Here is a 19,958-nt window from a genome sequence, read left to right on the forward strand (position 1 = left end):
AAATGGCTTAAAAGTGTTTTAATATCTCCCCTTAATGTTAGGCAACACTACAAAGACATTCAAATAATAAAGGACAGCAACGTTCACACTTTCCATTTAAACACAAAATAGAATTACCTTTAGAAATAAAATAAGCGATACTTATGTGATGCTCTTGATGAATGAAAATCAAACTAAAAACCGCACATTAATTCTCTCTCACATCAACTTTTAAGCCAAAGAGTTGTACAGCTGTCCCTTCCCTGTCCCACATCTTTGTGAAATTATATCATTACAATATCAACCTGACAAAAAAAACAACAACTCATAAATGTTCCCCTTTCTCTGTAAATACACAACATGATGCAGGCACAAGGAAGAAAGCCAAAGGACTACTTGATCATTATAGTAGATATTCAGTCTCCTTTCTCAGAATAAAGCTTCTCTCTTCTGCTAACCGTACTCTGGAAGAAAAACGATTACTAGGCATATTATTCAAATGATAAAATTATGGCTGCATTCAGTAACATTGTAATTTCTTAAGTGCTTCATTCCCTCAGCATGCTACAGACTGTGCAACACAACACTCCTCTCTCTGCTCAGACAGATTGACTCTCCAGTGTGACCTCCATAGAAAAAAACCCACAAAAAGCAGAACTTCTGTGTTCTTGTATGTTTCTTGCAAAAGCCTTAATGACGTATTTTCAAAGCAAAGTCATTTTTAGTGTCGCCTTTCAACTCGACTGTAGAGGTGAGCTCAACAGCGGCACACGATTTTACTACGGTGTCCTCTTCGGCACAATGAACATCACGGTACTGTATTTACGTAGATCTCAAACACAGTCAGTCCTCTGGGACCTTTCCCACACTTTCAAAGCTTCTAAACTTGAACCCTCTTCTTGTCTTTGTTTAACACAGACTGAAAAAAACAGGTTTACAAATGTCATGCACCGACGTTAGTTCAGAGAGTCCTGACTCAAGCGTGTGAGTTCAGACTCTGCTGAAAATACAGCTTAAGGTGCTGATGATTTAACACAGTAGAAAACAATATAACTGTACTTGACGGTAGTGGTTTAACTATTATGAATAAACAGGAAGGAGGGTCAGTAGTTAGTGTGCAATTATAGTCAGTCACTTTCATGTTTTTTTTTTTTTTTTTTTTTACTTTGTCAATTTTCTCTGCACACTTTAAAAGACACTAAATCTGTGGGAAATGACTATACGAGAGAAGGATTTGTAGTACAGATTCTCAAGCTTCAGTCTCCTCCCCACACTTTACTCCTCTTAATTCAAGGGTAGACATGTAACATGTACAGTCAGTTATATTCCTATGTGTGTAGCTGCGTGTTAAGATTGTTTTCAAGATAAGAAAAGTTGAAAGTTGTGACATTCTACCAGTCTCTAAAACTAGCATACGCCTCCCGCTCTGGAGGCAGAGGTCAAGCGCTCTCTGCTTCTTCCTTCTTGTCTTTTTTGCCCTCCCCCTCCCCGTCGCCCGTGTCGCTGCCGTCCCGTCTACGTTTGCGGTTGCGAGCGCTGGCCTTGGACGCCGGCAGTGAGTCCATACCCAGAACCTTGTGGATCTGACGGAAAGCCAGCAGCCGCAGAGCATGCTGGAACCAGAGAAAACAGGAAAGGGACATGTAGGTTTGTAGAGTTGTAGTTATTTGTTTGTAGATGATTGTATTGGCATTTTATTTGACAGTTAATGGCACAGAGGAAACAAGAGGAGAGGGTATGACGTGCAGCAAAGTTTGTGGTCCTCTCTCCTTTCCCCTGCAGCAGATGTCCCTCAGACGCAGACTACCAGGTTCACTGTGGATAACGTTATTTTAAAAGGCCTCTCATTCCTCCGACCATTAGTTGATTTCCATGTCAACAAAAATCAAACACGGTAAATGTGCGTGGTTCCGTTAGCGGTAACACAAATAACCCTCTCACGAGGTCTTTATCTGAACCTCACACTGCTGCTGTCCTGAAAACAAACATCTAAAACAAACTAATGTGTCCCGTTTAAGCATTATTATCAAAAGTGAAGCCTTCCAGCCAATCCAGGCTTTTCAGTACCTGTGCGCTGGCAGTTATGTCCTCTCTGGCTTGAAGCATCATGCTTTCCAAAGCATCCGTAGTGTCTTTCTCACAAGGGTCCATCAAACCTGGTCCATCTGAACAAGGGGAATAAGTTTAACATGTAAATAATATAATATAAGTTACTGAATCAGAATTATTCTCCTTTAAATGGTTAAAGTTTGACACGAGCTAATTTCGTTGCACAATAGACGATGAAAATGTCCCCGGTATAAAAAGTGATAAAAGTTCTGTGTCCTGTGAAAGAATCGACCTATTCACATCACATTAACATTTGTCTGACCTGGTAGCAGGATGCCTGTGGAGATGCACTCCAGGACTCTGCGCATGGCCTCTCCTGGGCTGAGCGGGCCTGCAGCACTGCTGATCACTTTCTCCACCAACAGCTCCATTGCCTGAAGGGAGGAATGCATGGAGGGAAGCAGACACACTGAATGGAAGAAGACACTGCAGACGGCTGATTGAAGTACCCTTATAGGTACTCCTCTACCGGTCTTAAATCTGCATTAAAACACCTGCTCAAGACATTTGGTGGGTAATCTCCTCACACAAGATGCTAATACAGCATGGATTCAGCACTGATAGCGCTATGAATGTTTGTAAATTTACTTTTTATGTTATTATTCTCTCATCGACAACATCAGACGAGACAGACATACAAAAGAAGAGGACGGAAAACCCTAATCAAGCGAACAACAGTGCACATGCTTGCAGAAATGACACATTATATTATAAAACCGCACTAGGAGAAGGTTCCTACTGCACTAAACATTTTTTATTAAAACACAACAGAGAGTGGAAGCTTCTTACCCAGCCGGGCATCTTTCCCCAGGTGGGAACCCGCTGACATAAATCTCTCAGCAGCCGAATGATGATCACACAGGACTGCAGCCCGTTGGCACGAGCCTTCAGAAAAAACATGAATTAACTAGAAAGGGGCATTTATTTTTAGATAGACTGGACCTCTGACAATGTCCCTATAATATCCAACTGGTGACTTTAAATGTGTGTATTTCAATAACAAAAAAGGCTAAATCATTTATGATTGTACACAAAACTATAAAGAAATCTTAATGATTGAGAAGAAGATGGCCGTACATGCTCTTTATCACAACTTGAATCGGTCCTAGCAATAATTTTGTTGTCATTATGTTTGGACTGATCAGATAACGAAATATAAATAATCTTGAACGCCACATTAGTAAAACAGCGAGACTTTTCTTCTGTAAAGCCACGGAGAAGAAAGAATATTCTGAGTAATGTCTGCTTACAAACGACATCCTCATTGGTATTGCTTTAACACAAAATCCCACTGTTTGTCTGTTTTTAGCCTTAAAAATATCAACTTTCCCCCACTCGTCCATTTCTGCAATACAACACATTATATATATCATAAATATCTCATCACAAATTAGACCTTTTGAGGACATTTTGACATGCTGGTGATGCGTTTACCTGAAACCATTTGGCGTGACGGAGAGCAGCCAGGTACTCCAGACATTTCCTCTTGTTCAGAAGATCAGTAGGCTCCTTTTCAGCCACACCTGGTGAAGATAGCATGCACTGGCTCATGACTTACAGTCAAACTAATGCAAAACCCCAAATGATGACTATGCAATACATAGCAAGTGTGGATGTACAGTCGCCGATCTGGGATGAGATTATAAAAACGCTGGACGTTCATGTGTCCGGACATATCCTTGAGTCCTTAAATACAAGTTTGTTTCAGTTTGTTTTGTGGAAAAAAAAAAAAAAATGATGAGGGGAAGACATGAGAGAAAATGAAAGCTATCGGCCATCAAATCAAAAAGAAGGAAGTCTGAAGTGTTTCTGTGTTTTGCAGATATATTCTTAGGGTTCGAAAGTTACAGAGAGGCATGCAAAAAAGAAGGAAATCCAAGGCATTCAGAGAGAAGAACGGTGGAGTTTATAATACTTAGTTTAAGATGACTAAACCAGACAAGTGCCCCATTATCGTCTGCATCTTTCTCCTAGAAAGACATTTTGACTTGTCAAACATGGGCATGACTGATAACCTTATTAATGTCTAGGTGCGTCTGTGCCAGGACTGTGACACTGAGCATGCTGCTTCACTGGACACATAAGGAAGTCATCGTTAATCGTTTTCCTGCTATGACCAGTCAAAAATATCTGCGTAAGAAAGACGCATTAAGACCGTTTTATCATATGACCATCAGCCTGTTTCAGTCTTACTCACATATATTTCCCACTCACTTCAATGGAGTCTTATCACTCTCAAGATCTCGAAAATATCTTTTGACTTCTGACATTTCCCCCCACTGTTTTTTTGACAAAAAAAAAAATCAAATTTGTCTTTTATGAAGGAAATGAGTAATTCTTGGATATAAGGTCGAATTTTTAAGATGTCCACATTGTAGAATTTTCTCTTAATAAACAAACTCTTGAGTTGTGGATTTCCTCTTTTTTGATTGAAACAGTTCAAAGGCGTTACATCCAAAAATATATTTTCTACAGCTTTGATCATGAAACATGGACTTCATCCCTTTGAAAAGCTCTCCTTCTACATCAAATGTTTTTAATTGGCCCTACTTTGCATTGACAGCAACTTTTCCCATTACTCCTCTGCAACTATGTTAAAAAAGGAAACTTGTTAAGCAGATGAATTCGGAAGAATACTTTGTCCTTCATGCCTCCACATTTTGAAGACAATACCAACATAAAAAAAACAAACCAATTAAAGGTGATGTCTATATGACAAAGCCCAAGAATAACTTCATGAGTAGTACAGGTGTGTGTTGGATTTCGGTGTTGAGGAAATTCTAAAGTATATTTAAAATGACAGGTTTGTCCACAACATTCAACTTGGTTACTGACGACTGTGACGAAGTAATATTTCACAAGAGCAGCCTTGGGGCTTTCCACACTGCTATGTTCACTAGAACTGTAGCAACAACAGAGGTCATTAGCTTCCTTACAGGGAAAATACATAACAAAAACAAAGCCACTTTTTTGAAGTCTACACTTCCATACCACTTAGAATTAAAGACCCATATTTATCATGCCTCTAAGAGAGGGGAGTTTGATTTAGCAGCCGCTGAGCCCCTCTGATGATCGCGAACAAGAGGGGGTTTCCTCCTCTACGAAGCTTAATGAACATGGGCGACCTGGTTCCTTTAATGTTTCTATTCTTAGTGGTATGTGAACAAGTGTGGTCTTCAGATCAGCCATTGGCTTGCCTAGGTCTGCTGATACAGCAGTAGGGGCACTGATCAACAAACCCAAACAAAATTTAAAAAAATAAAACACAACAGGCCACAGAAAACATTTCTACCATGTTTTCCAAATGGGGGAAAAGAAAACACGTTAAAATACTGACAGTTATTGGCGCAGGCGGAGGAGTGTTTGCAACACAATGATCTTATTACCTTTACTGTTGAATGAGGGGGGGGGGGGGGGGAGCAATGACAATGGATTTACTAATGTCATCTTAGTATTTCAATACTGATCATTGTGAAGCGATAAAGTGACACTCCAACACCTCGTCACTGATAATGCCACAGCATGATACAGGGATGAGAGAGACGAGGGGATGGGAAGTCGCTGGACCTCAAAATCCCCTGACAGGTATCGTGACCAAAATGCAGCAAGAAGCACAACGATTATCAAGTTTAAGAAATAAGGATATTTGTGAAAAGTATCACTATTTGAAGCATTTCTCATCCCTCGGCATTATCTGAACACTGATCATCACCTTCAGTCTCTCGTTATAGTGTCCCAAAGGTCTCATCTGAGCATGTGTTCACAAGATAAACACACACCCTAGTGGCACAGAAAGGTCGGAGAGCCCGGCTTTTGATTCCCATGTTGTGGAAAAGAAATAAAGAAATTGGGGACTAGTGTAAACTGCAAAAAATGTGGGGGGGGGGGGGATGAAAAAAGTGGGACAAATGAATGTGCAAGTTAATTCTTATTTTAGGGGTTAAAGAGAAAACAACTTCTACGTGGGCTTGGTTAAAAGTCCCACTTCTCATTTTATGTAATTTAGGAGCTTTTCAGCCTAAACATTTAGGCTACTAATGGGTGGAAGGGTGGAACGAGGGATATCTTAATATATATATATATATATGTATATATATAAGTGTATTACACACATCGCTTACATTTGGTCGTGGTACTGAAAGCTTTGGCTTCTCTAACCTTTCTCAGCCGCTTTTCCTCCTGCCTGCTTGTCCTTCTCAGTAGCAGGGTCCTCCCTCATCAGCGGCGAGGTGAGAGAAATGGTCACCTGCATTTTGGGCTCCTTGCTTGAAAATATCACGATGTTGGCCTCCTCGGGGTGAGCCTGCACCTCATACTGATCTTCAGAAAATGTCTGCCGGTTAAAAGGACACTTGGGATTACTCACTACAGAGGAGGAGGGGTGTAGGGGCAGAGAATCGCCTTGTTTGGCGAGGTTACAGGGCAATGCGGTTATATTTTTAACCTCGGGTTGTGCAATTGTTTTGTTTTTCTCAAGGTAGTTCCCTTATTTAAAACAGGGTCTGTGATATTATCACAAATATATTTCTCAACAATTCCTTAAATCGTTGTAATATTTAGTAAAGCAACGGGGCAGTTTAAGAAGAAAAAGCCCCATCTCACTCTGTAGGATTCAGGTGTCATAACCAGGCAGTGAATCTAAAGATCAGTCAAAAGCACCTTTAATGAAACACTCATTACAGCTAAAGCAGGAGGGAGGAACAGTGTGGAATTACAACACATTGCAACCTTGTATTTGGCGCCAGTCCTCTGTCTTGTGGAGCTTAAATGGCCAGTAAATTAAAGTTTTTCTCTTCAGGCTGGAAGCAGTTCAATCATTTGTGTGCATGGAAACATCTCTCGCAAAGCTAGAAACCACACAGTAGATGTAGAACAAACAGCCAGGAATTCCTCTAATAACAAAAAGAAAGAGACTTAATCGATTAACACAATTAACTTTACTAAGTGACAGTTCTGAACCACCAAAACGTGTACTGTATATCGACAGAGAGTCAACTCTACTGATGTTAATCATAGTCATTAATGCATGAGTGGAGGACAAACTGCTGTGTTGTTTCTGGCTGCGGAGGACAGCGGCCCATGTTCACCAATGATCAATAAGCTGCTCGAGCGCATGAGAGAAACCAGTCTAGGATGAAGTGATTTAGCAGTGGAATTTCTTTGTGGGTTGGGATTTTGGCTGCCGAACATGTGGGAGTATTACAAATACTACATCACGATGTTTCGCTTGTTTTGTTTTTTATAAATAGAGTGAGAACTTCTTGTTCCTATTCTATAGTTACATAAAAAGTAAACCTTTCAGTCTCTCAGCAGCCACTTCTCATGACAAGTCATGAGGCAGTGGATGACAATTTCCTCTTTTTAAAAATCTACCGCATCTGACAACATCATTTTTTAACAAACTACTGATAAAACTGGCAAAGGAAGATTTTTTTCCTGCCATTTTTGTCAGGATTTACAGTCACATCTGTATGATCCCACACACCTCTGGTGGACTGTATGTCACGGAATCCTTAAATAATTTGGTACAAAACTTAAAACGTAAGATTGTCAGTGTTGTGAACTCCAAGTTTACCACAATTCTTCCCTCCCTCAACCTCAACCGATGTCCTAAAGTAACCGGTGACGTTTTCTTACCTCCAGTTCTTTGGGCAAATGCTTGGCGATATTCTTCAGTAAAGTGATGGTGGGTTTCTTAGCAGTCAGCAGGATGAGCTCGACATTTCTGTCTCCACGAAGCAGCAGGCCTTTGGCCAGGATACCCACCCTCATCACGCCTTTTAGCAGCCGTCCCGAGTTCTCAGTACTGTCAAGAGAACAAACAGTTCAGCCGAAGTGATTTCTTTTGTGGCAACTTGACGGCTCACAAATAAGAGACGCGGGTCATAATGGACGTTTTATTTAACGATGCTACACCTGTAGCTCTAATGTATGTGTTCATACCTGAAATATGATTTGTGTTTCATTAATAAGGTTGTAAACTTATAATTCATGAATACATGTTCCATTATCCACATGACAAAAACTTACATTAAAACCACAAGCAAAGGTACGATACTCTTGGCTTGAACCAGGGACTCTCAACCTTTTATAACTTGTTAAAAGAAATTTCAAAAGGACCGCCTTAAAAGTAAAAAAAAGTGAGAAAAATAAATTGGGCTGTAAATATGTGATGCCACCATCAGCTGTAATGACCAAAATAAACATTCTGCTTCCCCTCACCCATCACTGCCTGCCACATTTTATGTATTCAGGGCCATATTTCCTCTCCACACAAATTTGGAGCTTTTCGTTTTGGAGCCAACGGTGTCAAAACAGGTTTGTCTGTAACTGATGATGTATTGTGATTGACGTGGTGATGCATTTAAACATAACTATTCATGAAATGATGCTTTGTTTAAATAACTTTGTTTTTTCTTTATATGAATTCCTAAGATCATTAAGATATAAAAATAACTAGCTTTGTAAATTACCAAAAAAAACATTTGTTAAATGTAATCTAATATAGAGCAGTACCTGAGCTCTGATGTCCACCAGTAGACCCCGGCCCAGTGGTTGAAAACAGTTCGCTTAGGTACCGTAATCCTCGTTCATACCAATATGCCAAAAGATAAATGTGCATTATCTGCCAGAGATAACTTTTTACCCTTTTTCATCTTCTCCTTCAATAGCAGCGGTATCTACAGCTGGTGCCTCCTTCTCCAGCAGGGAGTCCGACACCAGTTTCAGGGCTCTCTCAGAGTGGGAGACAATCCTCTGAACAGCCTGCAGCTCGTCCTCTACTGGGTAGATGGTCGAGTGTTTAGCCATGATGTGACGGTCATCGGGGGAGTCTGGCCGACGCACACACGTCTTATGAGGGGGGGGGGAGGAAATAAGAGAGATCACACTTGGAATTAAGTTTGTGTGAATGTTTTGTTACACAACACAAAACAAAGAAAGTGACTGCGTTTGCGCTGCTCACCAGTAGAGGTGGTACTGGCATACCAGGGCGGCTCATCAGGGGCGGAGGAGCCAGCCTGCGTCTTTGCTCCCCCCAGTACATCTGCTCCTCCTCCATCCTCCTCCAGTACATGTCCTCCTCATATCGTCTGCAGGAGAAGGGAACGTTTTTAATCTCATTCATTAAAAGTAATTTATTCCAACAGGGGATTGTTATGGCTGCCCTTAATGGTACGAACTAGTCCATAAGAAAGCACTTTACCTAAACATTAACTCTGACCTATAGTTGATCATATAAGACATTACTATACAGAGGTTTCTTCTCAAAAACATTGCATTAGTTGAAGATAATCCAAGGTTACAAAACGAGCATTTCCTCTTGTAACAACAATTAAAGCATAGGACTGGTATGTCAATTTTCTGAATTACACTTCAAATGTAACGTCAAAGGTGGAAGAAGTTTAGGTTACTAACTTTGGCCACGAGTCTGACCTCATCTCCATGTGCCAGCGCTGCTCATCGTCTCTCTGTCTCTTCAGCACCGCCTTCTGCTTCTGCTTCTTCAGCTTGCTCTCCTGCAGCTTCCTGGCCCGGTTACTGGGCTTGATCTCCACAGGAAGCTCCGGGTTGACTTTCTTCTACAGAGAGAGACCGAGAGAAGATCAGAACATTTTTTAAATGGAATGTAACACACGGGATCCTGAAGATTAGTGCAGATTCAATGTAAAATAATCTGGGCTTCCATCCACGCCAAGCTGGCATTTTTACCCCGAAGATCTTTTCTTTTTCTTTAAAAAAAAGCAACCTAAGAGACAAGATCAAGTCTTGCCGTCTTAATAGTGTGACACCATTGGTGGAACTGTGTCTCATGTGTGCAACAAAATGTGGACCCACTCATAGAAAAACAGCTCCATATTTTTAGTTGCTCATTTTGTGCATCAATACAGCCAATCACATAATACAGGTTTTGTTGCCGTTCAACCAAAAGAAGAAAGGAGGAAAGAGATTCGGCTGTTTTGGAAAATCATCTGCTGTGAACAGAACCCTGCTTGACAGTTCATGTAATTTAAAACACCAGAAACCTTTGAAAGTATGCGTCTCAGCCCTGTTGAGTATGTCTCTCTGTACAACCAGTCAGACAGGAATCGACTCATAGATGCTCAAACGTTCTTACCTTGTACTGGAGTCTGTGCCTTCTGCCTTTCAGGTGCATGTCTTTAGCATTAGGGTCGTTGAAACTGCACTCGCACAGTTTACAGTGGAATCTAATCACTTTTCCGTCATCGTTGCGGACCTGAAACAGACGGATAGTTCAGGTAAACACATGTCATGCAGGACAACGAACCCTATATACATGATCTTTTACTGTCATCATAAGAAAAGGACACAAAACATTTGATGTAGAAGTACGACAAACTCTTATTAAAATAATCTAACTATCTCTAACCCACATGTTGTAGACTACTGTGAAAATTGAGATCAAAGTATATAAAAAATGAAACCCTTTTTTACTTTATAACTGTTTTTCAATTTGCATATCAACCAACATGCATCACTCCGACCGGCTTCTTGTTTCCTGCTTACCTCCTCTACGTAGTCGTGTCCCACTGGCTGGATGTCTCCCTGGCCTCCAGCTCTGTCACAGTCCTCATCGTCGCTCTCAGGGTCCATTCTCTGTTGCATGGGCTCCTCCGCTTTGGCAACAACCACCGCCGCCGCCGTCACTGCAGCTGCTGGAGCGCTGACCGGCTTATTGGCTATGCAGCAGGTAAAATATTACAAGTTAGTGAGTTCATTTAAGGAACGCTATTTCTAGTCTCTATTTCCTATTCTAATCCAGAGGTTAGTAAATAACCAATGATAGACGACCATTCAAGATTCCATCTTGAGAAGCATTTATGCAACAGTATTTGTAAGTTATTTGATTTGTTTAAATTGTTGCGAAACAGTTCATTCTGTTAATTAAATTTGACCTTGCTTTGACACCAATAAGGATTCACTATGTCCTTAGAGCAGAATGATATGAAGTTTGCCTGAGTCATATCCTTAGTTGGTAAAACTGAAGATTAAACATTCAAAATAAACACTTATTTAACGACACAGCAAGCAAAATGTTGTAGTTTAAATCAAATGTCCATTTGTTGAGAGGAAAAGACACTGACTCATCACGGACTCTTATTTTGTAGGTGCACATTGCTTTTGAACTTCAGTATTTTGTTTATGCAAGGATGAGGAGGGGCTAAATAATCCTGTTCAGACCTTCATGCCACTAGTTTAAGACTAAAGGAGTCCGTATGCACCGTCAGATGGTCAAGTAGGTTGGGACACACTCCGACACCTTTCCAAATATTTCTGTCACTTGTGGTGTGTACAACCAGAATGTCTTCAAACTGTCTGAAAATGAATATTATGGAGGTAGATATTAAGCTCCGTTTGGCAGTTATTCATTAATAAATGGGTCGTACGGGGGAGAGAAACATCTCTAATAATCAACGTAACAAATTAGCAAACTTACAAATGACAGTTATTTTGGAAGGAGCTGGTTTCTTGACTTGTGCTGGTTTGGCATTGACGTTTACAGCCGCCTGTTTGGGCGTCACAGTCGCAGTTGAAGTGGCTGAGACAGAAGCAGGAGTGGATGTAGAGACCGAAGGTTTCCCAGCTGTCGATGTTGTGACAACTGGAGCCGAATTCACCAACACTGGCTCAGTGGAAGGTATAGGTTTGCCCAACTTGGTGTGAAGTTTCACCACCTTTCCAAGGTTGACAAAGGGAACAGAGGAAGATACAACCATTTAGACCTCCTGATACTAAATCCCATACCAAATCCTTAAGGCAGGTTTTGTTCCAAGACTTGGCAGCTGAGATTGGACCATCACATGAGTTCACCACAGTCATGTTCAATAAAGAAAGCATGTTACGTCAATATCTACTACAGAGGCCGATATTTAAGAGAAATGATCTCAGCCGTGCTAACCTTCTGGTGTTTGGCCCCACGGATATGTGCGGCGTAGGCATCCACTCCGGTGCAGGAGACGTCACACAGCTCACAGCGTAACTGGGTCTGGACCCCCCTGGGCCCGTTGCTGGCCCCAGTCTGCCCCCCAGATTTCAGGGCTGCCTCCTTTTTCTTATGCTTCTGGCCCTCGAGGTGCTCCCGGTACGTCTGGTGCAGCAAATCAAACCAGTTAGCAAGATGTAGCTTCCAAATACATATACAGAAACACTCATATTTGTTACTTTTCAGTGTTTTTTATTCTGCGATTAGATCAAATCAATATAATACAATCAAATCAGGCAACTGCTGATACTTAATGATGTTAACCAGCTATGAAACTATATGTTTTTATATAGACATTAAAATATGCACTCTGGTCTTACATGTTGATATTGTAGTGTGTCTGTTCTCATTTCTTTGTGTTTGTATATCTTATTCAAAGCTCAGTAACGCACAACATAATAAAGCTTTTCAGCTGAAAGCTTTGTATGAAGCTCATTATAAACTCCTACCTGAGGGCCTGCACAGCTGATCTTGCAAATGTCACAGTAATGCAGCTGGGGCTGCTTGGGAGGCCCTTTGGGCTTCTGCAGCTTGCTCTGGTGAAATGTGGCCTTTTTGTAGGTGTTTACAGTCGGAGCTGTCACCATGTTGCTGCCCGAGTTGCTCCAGGAGGAGCTCGTCAGCTGTTTAAGGGGCGGCTGGATGGGGGGCTGGGGCTGTTGCAGCTGCTGAGGTGGAGGCTGCGGCTGGGTGAGAGCCTGCTGGGCCGGCTGGTAATAGGAGGGGGTGGGTGTGGAGGTATAGCCGGTTGAGTCATAACTGGAGTAGCTAATGCCTGAGGGTGAGAGAGCGGGAGGAAGACAGCGAGGACAGAGAGTTATTAGAGAGAACAGAAGCATTCAATATATGGGTCACTTATTAGTCAGCGGTCATGCAATAAATTACCGGCACTGCAATTGCACCAACATTCGGACCAAGACGGACAAAGTCATTCTTAAAAAAATGTGAAAACGTGTCATAAGAAACGTAAGCTTGAATTAGCACGGTGCTAACGTTTGTAGACACCTGCCCCTGCCTCTCAGAATCAGCTCACACCTTTGTTCTCTCAAGAAGATACTTGTTAATCTCATGAACCAGCAGAGTGATAGCTCAGCACGCCAGCTACAGTAGTTCACAAACTTGCACTGAAAGTAGTCACTACGTCACCAAGCGTCTAGACGAGCTGGTGAACTTCCCTGTGACACTTTCAGATCGCAACACACTGAATAGCCCTCCGCTAAATGCTTTCTTTCAAAGACTGAGGTAATGTGAGCCATCAAGGTAACACTGTTCCACATTGCTCAGAGGCCATTCTTACCATAATAACACGACTTCAGGAGCAACAGAAGTCCAATCTCTGAACCCATCGTCTATTGGTCTGACTACAGATAAGCCTCTGGGGGCAAGGGGCTCTATTTGTGGGATTCTGGTGTAGCCAGCTGATATCCAGGCCAAGACGTTCTGTTCTGAGCACTGCTCATTAGCAACTTGAGAAAGAATTAAATTCACGTAAGAATCTAGATTCTTGTCTTCTAATATTCTGAATCGATGCACGACTTCGAAAACATTTCTTCTACAAAAGAACCAAGATATTGCATTTGAATATGGACATTGATTGCCACACCGCTTTTAAAATTCTTGTCACTTTCATATATTATCATATGTGGCTGCACACCGTCTCTTATTCGGACTGCTTTGATTTACTATTTTCATTACAAAAATAAGGAACACAATGTGGATTTAGAATTGAAATGTCAACGTTATGAATAAAAAGCTACGCACTAAGCTATACACATCAGCGATAAACTGATATCTATTTGATTATATATATGAAGTATTTTGGGGACAAATATTTCTTCGGGATGAATTCAATTCTTTCTTATCTTATATCTCGTCTTATCTTACCTGAGTAGGTGGTGGCCGCAACAGTGGAGCCGAAGGTGGAGCCGAGGGTGTAGGATGAAATGGGTGTGGGCGGCTGCTGCACACTGGTGGACACTGGGTAGATGTTGTAGCTGGTGGACACAGAGGGGGCCAGGGGCTTCAGGGCCGTTACCTGCCTCTGGGGGGGAGGAGGCTGGCTGTACACAGTAGTGGGGGCTGGACTGTAAGCGCTCTTTACTCCTACTGATACAGGAAAAGGGTGGGGGCCAAAGAGGAGAAAAGGGCGGTAGAGGTGGAGAGGAAGGGTATTAGAGTGAGAAGAGCGCACAGCAAAAGAAATCTGAGACATCCATCCTATCCTCTGGGACTGCCTGTCAGGACAGGAAGGATCTTTATTTCACAAGCTAATGAGCAACAGACACCTTCCACATACAGTATATCATATCACAGCTTCAACAGTGAATAAGAATTAACAACACCAGGACCGATGACCCACAAATCCCCCAGCAAGACTGAGGGGTGTATGTCAGTGAAACACTCGTTTTACAACAGTCAACAATATTTTTTAGTTATAGAACTTTTAGGTATTCAATTAGGTAAGCTCACTGCTTTCTAACTCCACCCCTCTGGATTTTTTTCAATTTTAAACTTGTCATCATCTAACCAAAGCTGACTCAAATGACATCACTCGAGGCAATTTATCAGATTTTGTGCAGGGTTGTATAAGGGTTTATACAACTTTCTTCACATATGCAGTGGTGCATCAGCTGCAAACAGAGAAAAATAAAGTGACTCACCAGTCTGGTAGTAATTATCTGTGTGCGTCCTCTGAGCCGAAGCTATACTCGTCTGGTAGTACTGTTTATTGTCATAGGTAGTCACAGCTGCAGGACGCCCGTAGCTGTAGTTGTCCTGCTGATGTTTACAAGAGAGCATTTGATCAAACTGGAAAGCAACAAGATTAAAAAACTAATAAAATAAGACAATCCCAGTGAAAGTTGGTACAAAAGGAGCATGCACTGCTGTCTGTCCCAGTGGCTAAAAATCACATTATTTGACCCAAAACTAAATTATTTACATTACATCCAATATGACTACATCATGCAATGAGAAACTGAGAAGAGATATTAAAGAAAGCGACTCACCGTTTCCGGGTACACCTGGTACGTCTGTGGGGTGGTGGTGGGCTGCGGGGGGGCCGGGGGGTCTGGCTGCCTGTATGCGTAGTCAGGGGGAGCCTGGTGGCTCTGATAGGCGGGGTAAGGGGCAGTGACCACAGGCCTGGCTGCCTGGACTGGAGCTGGAGAATAGGACGCAGTCACTGCATGAGCCACGGCTGGAGCCTGCTGGACACTGTAACTGGCTGTAGAGGGATGGGAATAGGCCGGGGGAGGCTGGGCACTGAAGGAGAGGAGAGGGAAGGAAAATGAAAGACTATTTATGTATTTACTGTCCGTTTCATCATGGTATGATATTTCTGATGCCTGATTTTAACAGTGAGACTGGTTTACAATATAGGTAACCTTGATAAATGCTAGCACGGACAGTGGAATGATAATCAGGATCATTTTACTCCATTTATCATAATAATTAATCCATTTCTGTAATAGTTTACCTGCACTTGAGTATTTCTAAACTACACTCACTTCTTAGTTAACAAAACTTTGTTCAAGTGTATGGATATTTTAACAAGATTGAGAGTCTTCTACTAGGGAAGAGTGGTGCTTTGAGCTACATGCTAATGTTGGAAAGCTAAAAAAAAGTCAGAGGAGGCATGAATGTCAGTGCTCTGTTCTATATTTCAGGGGAATCCATCCAATAGTTGTTGAGGCAAAACCACAAATGTGAACCTCATGGTGGTGCAAGAGGAAACGTCGGGGAATCACCAAAGTCAGGAGGATTTGTCATCCGCGCGCCATGAACATCTATTCAAGATATCATATAAATCCATCACATAGTTGATGAAATACTTCAGTCTGGACTGAAATGGTGGACAGACCAACTCACTAACTAACCAACAGCCCAATATAAATGATGCCCATGTATAACTATATCAAATATTGAATGCATCGGCTTTATTTTTGCCGCTTGGTCACACCGCTAACACGGCTAAATATAGGAGCGAAAAATAGAGAGACAAATGAAATGCAAAACGTCAACATCCAATCCAGATTAATTAATCACGGAGGTCAAAATTGTGATCACTAATAATATTACATGATTCGCTGAGCAGCCCTGCATCGACAGAGAGAACTCTGCAGCAGCGTTGTCGTTGTTGGCCTGGTTTGGGATGGGGACGGCAGTTACTGGCAACGGCATCAGTAACTGATGATATCAGCATCTTTATTAAGCTTTCAGTGTCTAGATGAACAAAACACGAGTGAGCTAAAATTAAATTACTTCTTAAAAGGTCATGAAGGAGCATGGACTCACCATGCTGCGGGAGTAATCACAACACCATATTATCTTACAAAAATGTACTGGATCCGGGGGGAAATTAAAAACAGTTGCACATCAGAATTTATACAGGAAACGGAGTTCGAATACAAAAAAATAGAAAGTACTAAGACGGGGTTTGGAAAAACCCATTTTTCCAAAGTTGACTAGTCTGTGCATTGAGCCTCTCAATAGTTCCTCTATTTAATGTAATCATCTCAATGTGGGAAAGAATTTCCACAACCTACTAACTGGATTGTGCTCGTGCTACATGTGATGTTGTGAATCAGATACCTCACCTGAATAAGTGTGGTGGACGCCCGGGCATGTCTACATCTACAGATAAAGACATCAAAACTGTAGTAATGTCGATAGTGTGATGTCAATATGCTGTCAAAAGGTCATTTTCACTGTCTGTTTCTGCTGTCAACCGCACACAGCACTCGGAAAGAATAGGCGAGTAAAATTAGTTCGCATTTTTGCACTTCCGGCTCCTTTGTGGCAAAGTCAATAGTTTTCTTTCTTTTTTTTTTAATGGGTTTTTGGTTAGATGCCAGAAATCCCACAAGCTTAAAGATATGTTCAGGTTTTGTTCTACGATAAAAGATGTGTCAGTAAATACCCCTCTTGTCAAATTTTAAACATTTGTGTCTTAAAAAAGGCTGTTGCTAACAAGTGGCTAAATGAGACTACAAAACGTCATGACGCCATCTAGTCCTTGTTGTGTATACTCACGCACATGCTACCGTGGTCTAGTGTGTTTATAGCCCAACATTAGATGTTTCACTTCTGCCGATTGCATTCACGCTTCAAAAATCATGAAAGTGGTCATTTGTGAAGATTATCCTGCTGAACATAACATGCAAGTATCATAAGTTTGTGTTTGCCAGAGAATTTATTTTCTGCAATAATCCAAAATCCAACAGAGAAATCCCATCGGCTTTTTGTCGAGGGAACCAGTGCGATGCCAACGTCCTACAAAAACACATCCATTCCTGCAGCACTCAGTAACCATACAATAAATACAAATAGTGCCAGCAGACGGCTCATGCCCTTAAAGTGACATGTTAAAGTACATGTGCTTCATTATACAACCGGTGAAGGATTTAGGATGCGGATTGCTTCAGGATAAGTGCTCTTGTGGAAGCGAGCCGAGATGTTCTAGTCTTGATACTGCGTATAGTCAAATGTAGAAGACTGAATGGAGGGTTTATGGGGTGTGAGGAGTCCTTTAAATGTTCAAACATTTCCATTAAATGTGAATGTGGTATGGTTCAGAAATGGTACGCAGCAAATTATTTTAGTGGACAACTAGTTAATGGCCATAAATGCACCGTGCATGCAGAGGGTTGTCATTTTACTGAATTCCTTTTTCATGACATGCTGGTGAAATATCTCTACATGTGATGAAAGAGAGTGCTGCTGAATGAAGTGCATGGTTCCAATACAACTAAACCTTTTAGCAAACCCTAAACAGAATTGTAATAAATACATTTTGCATATAGGACAACGGACACTGACCACTTTGACAGTGTTTCCCTGAGACATCTCTGGACGTGTGAGTTTATTATGGGAAATTTTGCAACCAATGGGGGGGGGGGGGGAACTGCTTTACGGCAATATTGCACTAAATATTGATTTTGCAGTATCGAATTACACATTGTGATGGCGGATTTTAATAATATCGCCCGATACTGTAACCTTGCACCAGGTGTGTGCATCTCATGAAGACTAAAACCTTCCTGCAGCTCCAACACAGCAACATGTTTACTGCTTTGTGAGGCTTTATGTTCAATCAAGAATTAGCACAATTTAAGACTTTGGTGAATGAACTAAGGGAAACATGACAAATTAATACAACAGCACTCTGTATTGTAAAAACATCAGTTTTCTACTGTTTGACAGGTTTGTGGAGTGCTAGTCAAAAAATATCTAAACACCAGACAAAACAGGAAACGTTGCTGCAGTGAATGACAATTACATGATATGCTAATTATATCCGATTACCTGTCAAGATGGCTAAACGATGTACCTGTCAAACCAAAGTTGCCAAACATCAATCCATGCTACTAAGAGTTTTACAGGTGACCAGTGTCCATGTTCTACCTTAACATCATCTATTTTAATGTTCCTTTGTAGCTGCATGTCGGACTATAACAGGTACAAGTACACTGTTTGTGAGACAGGGGGACCTTCAGTACAGGTTGTTAATCCTGAACACCGGGCCAAAATATCACCCCGTCACAGCGATTACCTAAACCGGCTTCGTGACGCTTGCTATAACTGACGTCAAAGTATTTAAAGTGGTAATTTGTTGACCCGTGAATACCCAAAGATGACCGTACTGGGGTTCTCTTAAGTCAAGCAGCGTGTCGGTAAGAGCTGGCCTGCAAACTCAGCTAGCTAACGTTAGCTAACCGAACTAGCGGGTCAAGCGAAGCTAGCTGTGTAGCTCATCAATCCCACTACTGACCGTTATACACCGGCGGCTGATAAATGTGGCACAACAGACACACTGACATCAACCTGCATCTCTTGAATTACCTGTATTGTGGACCGGCAGCATGTGTGAACCCGAAATAATTGCTTGCAGCCATCTTGGCATCTCCAGTACAGTACAGTACTGGTAGCCAACAGTAAAAACCCTGAAACTATCTGTCAAGATAGTTCACCCCCTCTACTGCAGCCAATGCCAACACCGCTCTGCTTCACCGGAACTGCGTAAGACAAAAAAACAAAACATATCTGAGATATGAACGAAAACTCAGCGAGAAAATGTATCATTGCAGTTAATTTACACTAACAGTTTGGGCATACATTTATTTTTACAATTTGTTCTTGGGATTCCACCTAACTACATCACGCATGCGCACCAATAATTAACAATAACAATAGTTTTTTTGCTTGTGTTTGACTAAACAGTAGAAAGTTAGCTGTATGTGAAAGGGATCAAAGAACAAAAAAAATAAAGAAAGAGGGAAAAGAGGAAAAATAAAAGAGCATGTTTACTCTTTGCTCTGGTATATACTCCTGTTGGGAAGGAAATACATTTAAAAAAAAAAATAAATGCAGAAAAGAATCTAGTTAATTTTTGAGGCCTGGTTTACAAAATAAAAACTGCAATGCTAAAATACCTTGATACTCATATTTTACTGTCGCCTAAACATAGACTATATAAACCCTAACCCTAAAAAAAACGGGATTTACGCGAAGACGGAAGTAACGTACAATGAATCATCTCGTTCTGCTGTATCTGCTGAATGTCGCGTGTGCCTGTCAGTCATGCTGACATACACATTAATGACAATAAATAATATATCTCATCTAAACCTAACTACCGGGCACTGAGTTTGTAGACAAAAATAAATCAACATATCATCAGATTCAGATTCCTATTAAACTGCCTGGTAACCATAATGTCCCAGCTAATAAAGACGACCTTGGGTTTTAAACACGTCCCCTCGCGAACGCCACATATTGATGACAGTTATGCCATAAATCTAAAGAGGGACACAAATGTCAGATTCAAATAGAAAAAATATACATGACGTGATTAGTAGAACACAAG

At 41.4% G+C, this 19,958-nt stretch overlaps 1 protein-coding gene across 4 annotated transcripts; it reads right to left on the reverse strand.

Annotated features, from left to right (window-relative positions):
• Positions 1-3: 3 nt before the first annotated feature.
• zfr2 (zinc finger RNA binding protein 2) lies at positions 4-19,087 on the reverse strand. Of its 4 annotated transcripts, none has more exons than XM_076087944.1 (19): positions 18,935-19,087; positions 15,100-15,355; positions 14,752-14,866; positions 13,976-14,197; positions 12,541-12,866; positions 12,008-12,196; positions 11,546-11,783; positions 10,615-10,787; positions 10,205-10,324; positions 9,523-9,668; positions 9,053-9,179; positions 8,735-8,940; positions 7,726-7,894; positions 6,247-6,421; positions 3,523-3,611; positions 2,878-2,973; positions 2,351-2,462; positions 2,047-2,144; positions 4-1,592 (listed from the first exon to the last, which is right to left on the reverse strand). In XM_076087944.1, the coding sequence occupies exons 1-19, from the start codon at positions 18,985-18,987 to the stop codon at positions 1,419-1,421; spliced, it is 3,084 nt and encodes a 1,027-aa protein (XP_075944059.1). In that variant the 5' UTR covers positions 18,988-19,087; the 3' UTR covers positions 4-1,418. The 4 variants fall into 4 exon arrangements, with proteins under 4 accessions (XP_075944059.1, XP_075944057.1, XP_075944058.1 ...); XM_076087942.1 differs by having other exon boundaries at positions 9,505-9,668; XM_076087943.1 differs by having other exon boundaries at positions 14,752-14,869.
• Between the last annotated feature and the right edge of the window lie 871 nt (positions 19,088-19,958).

Source organism: Anarhichas minor, unplaced genomic scaffold, assembly GCF_050575085.1.
Source record: "Anarhichas minor isolate MPS153535 unplaced genomic scaffold, ASM5057508v1 ptg000010l, whole genome shotgun sequence".
Classification (NCBI taxonomy): Eukaryota; Metazoa; Chordata; class Actinopteri; order Perciformes; family Anarhichadidae; genus Anarhichas; species Anarhichas minor.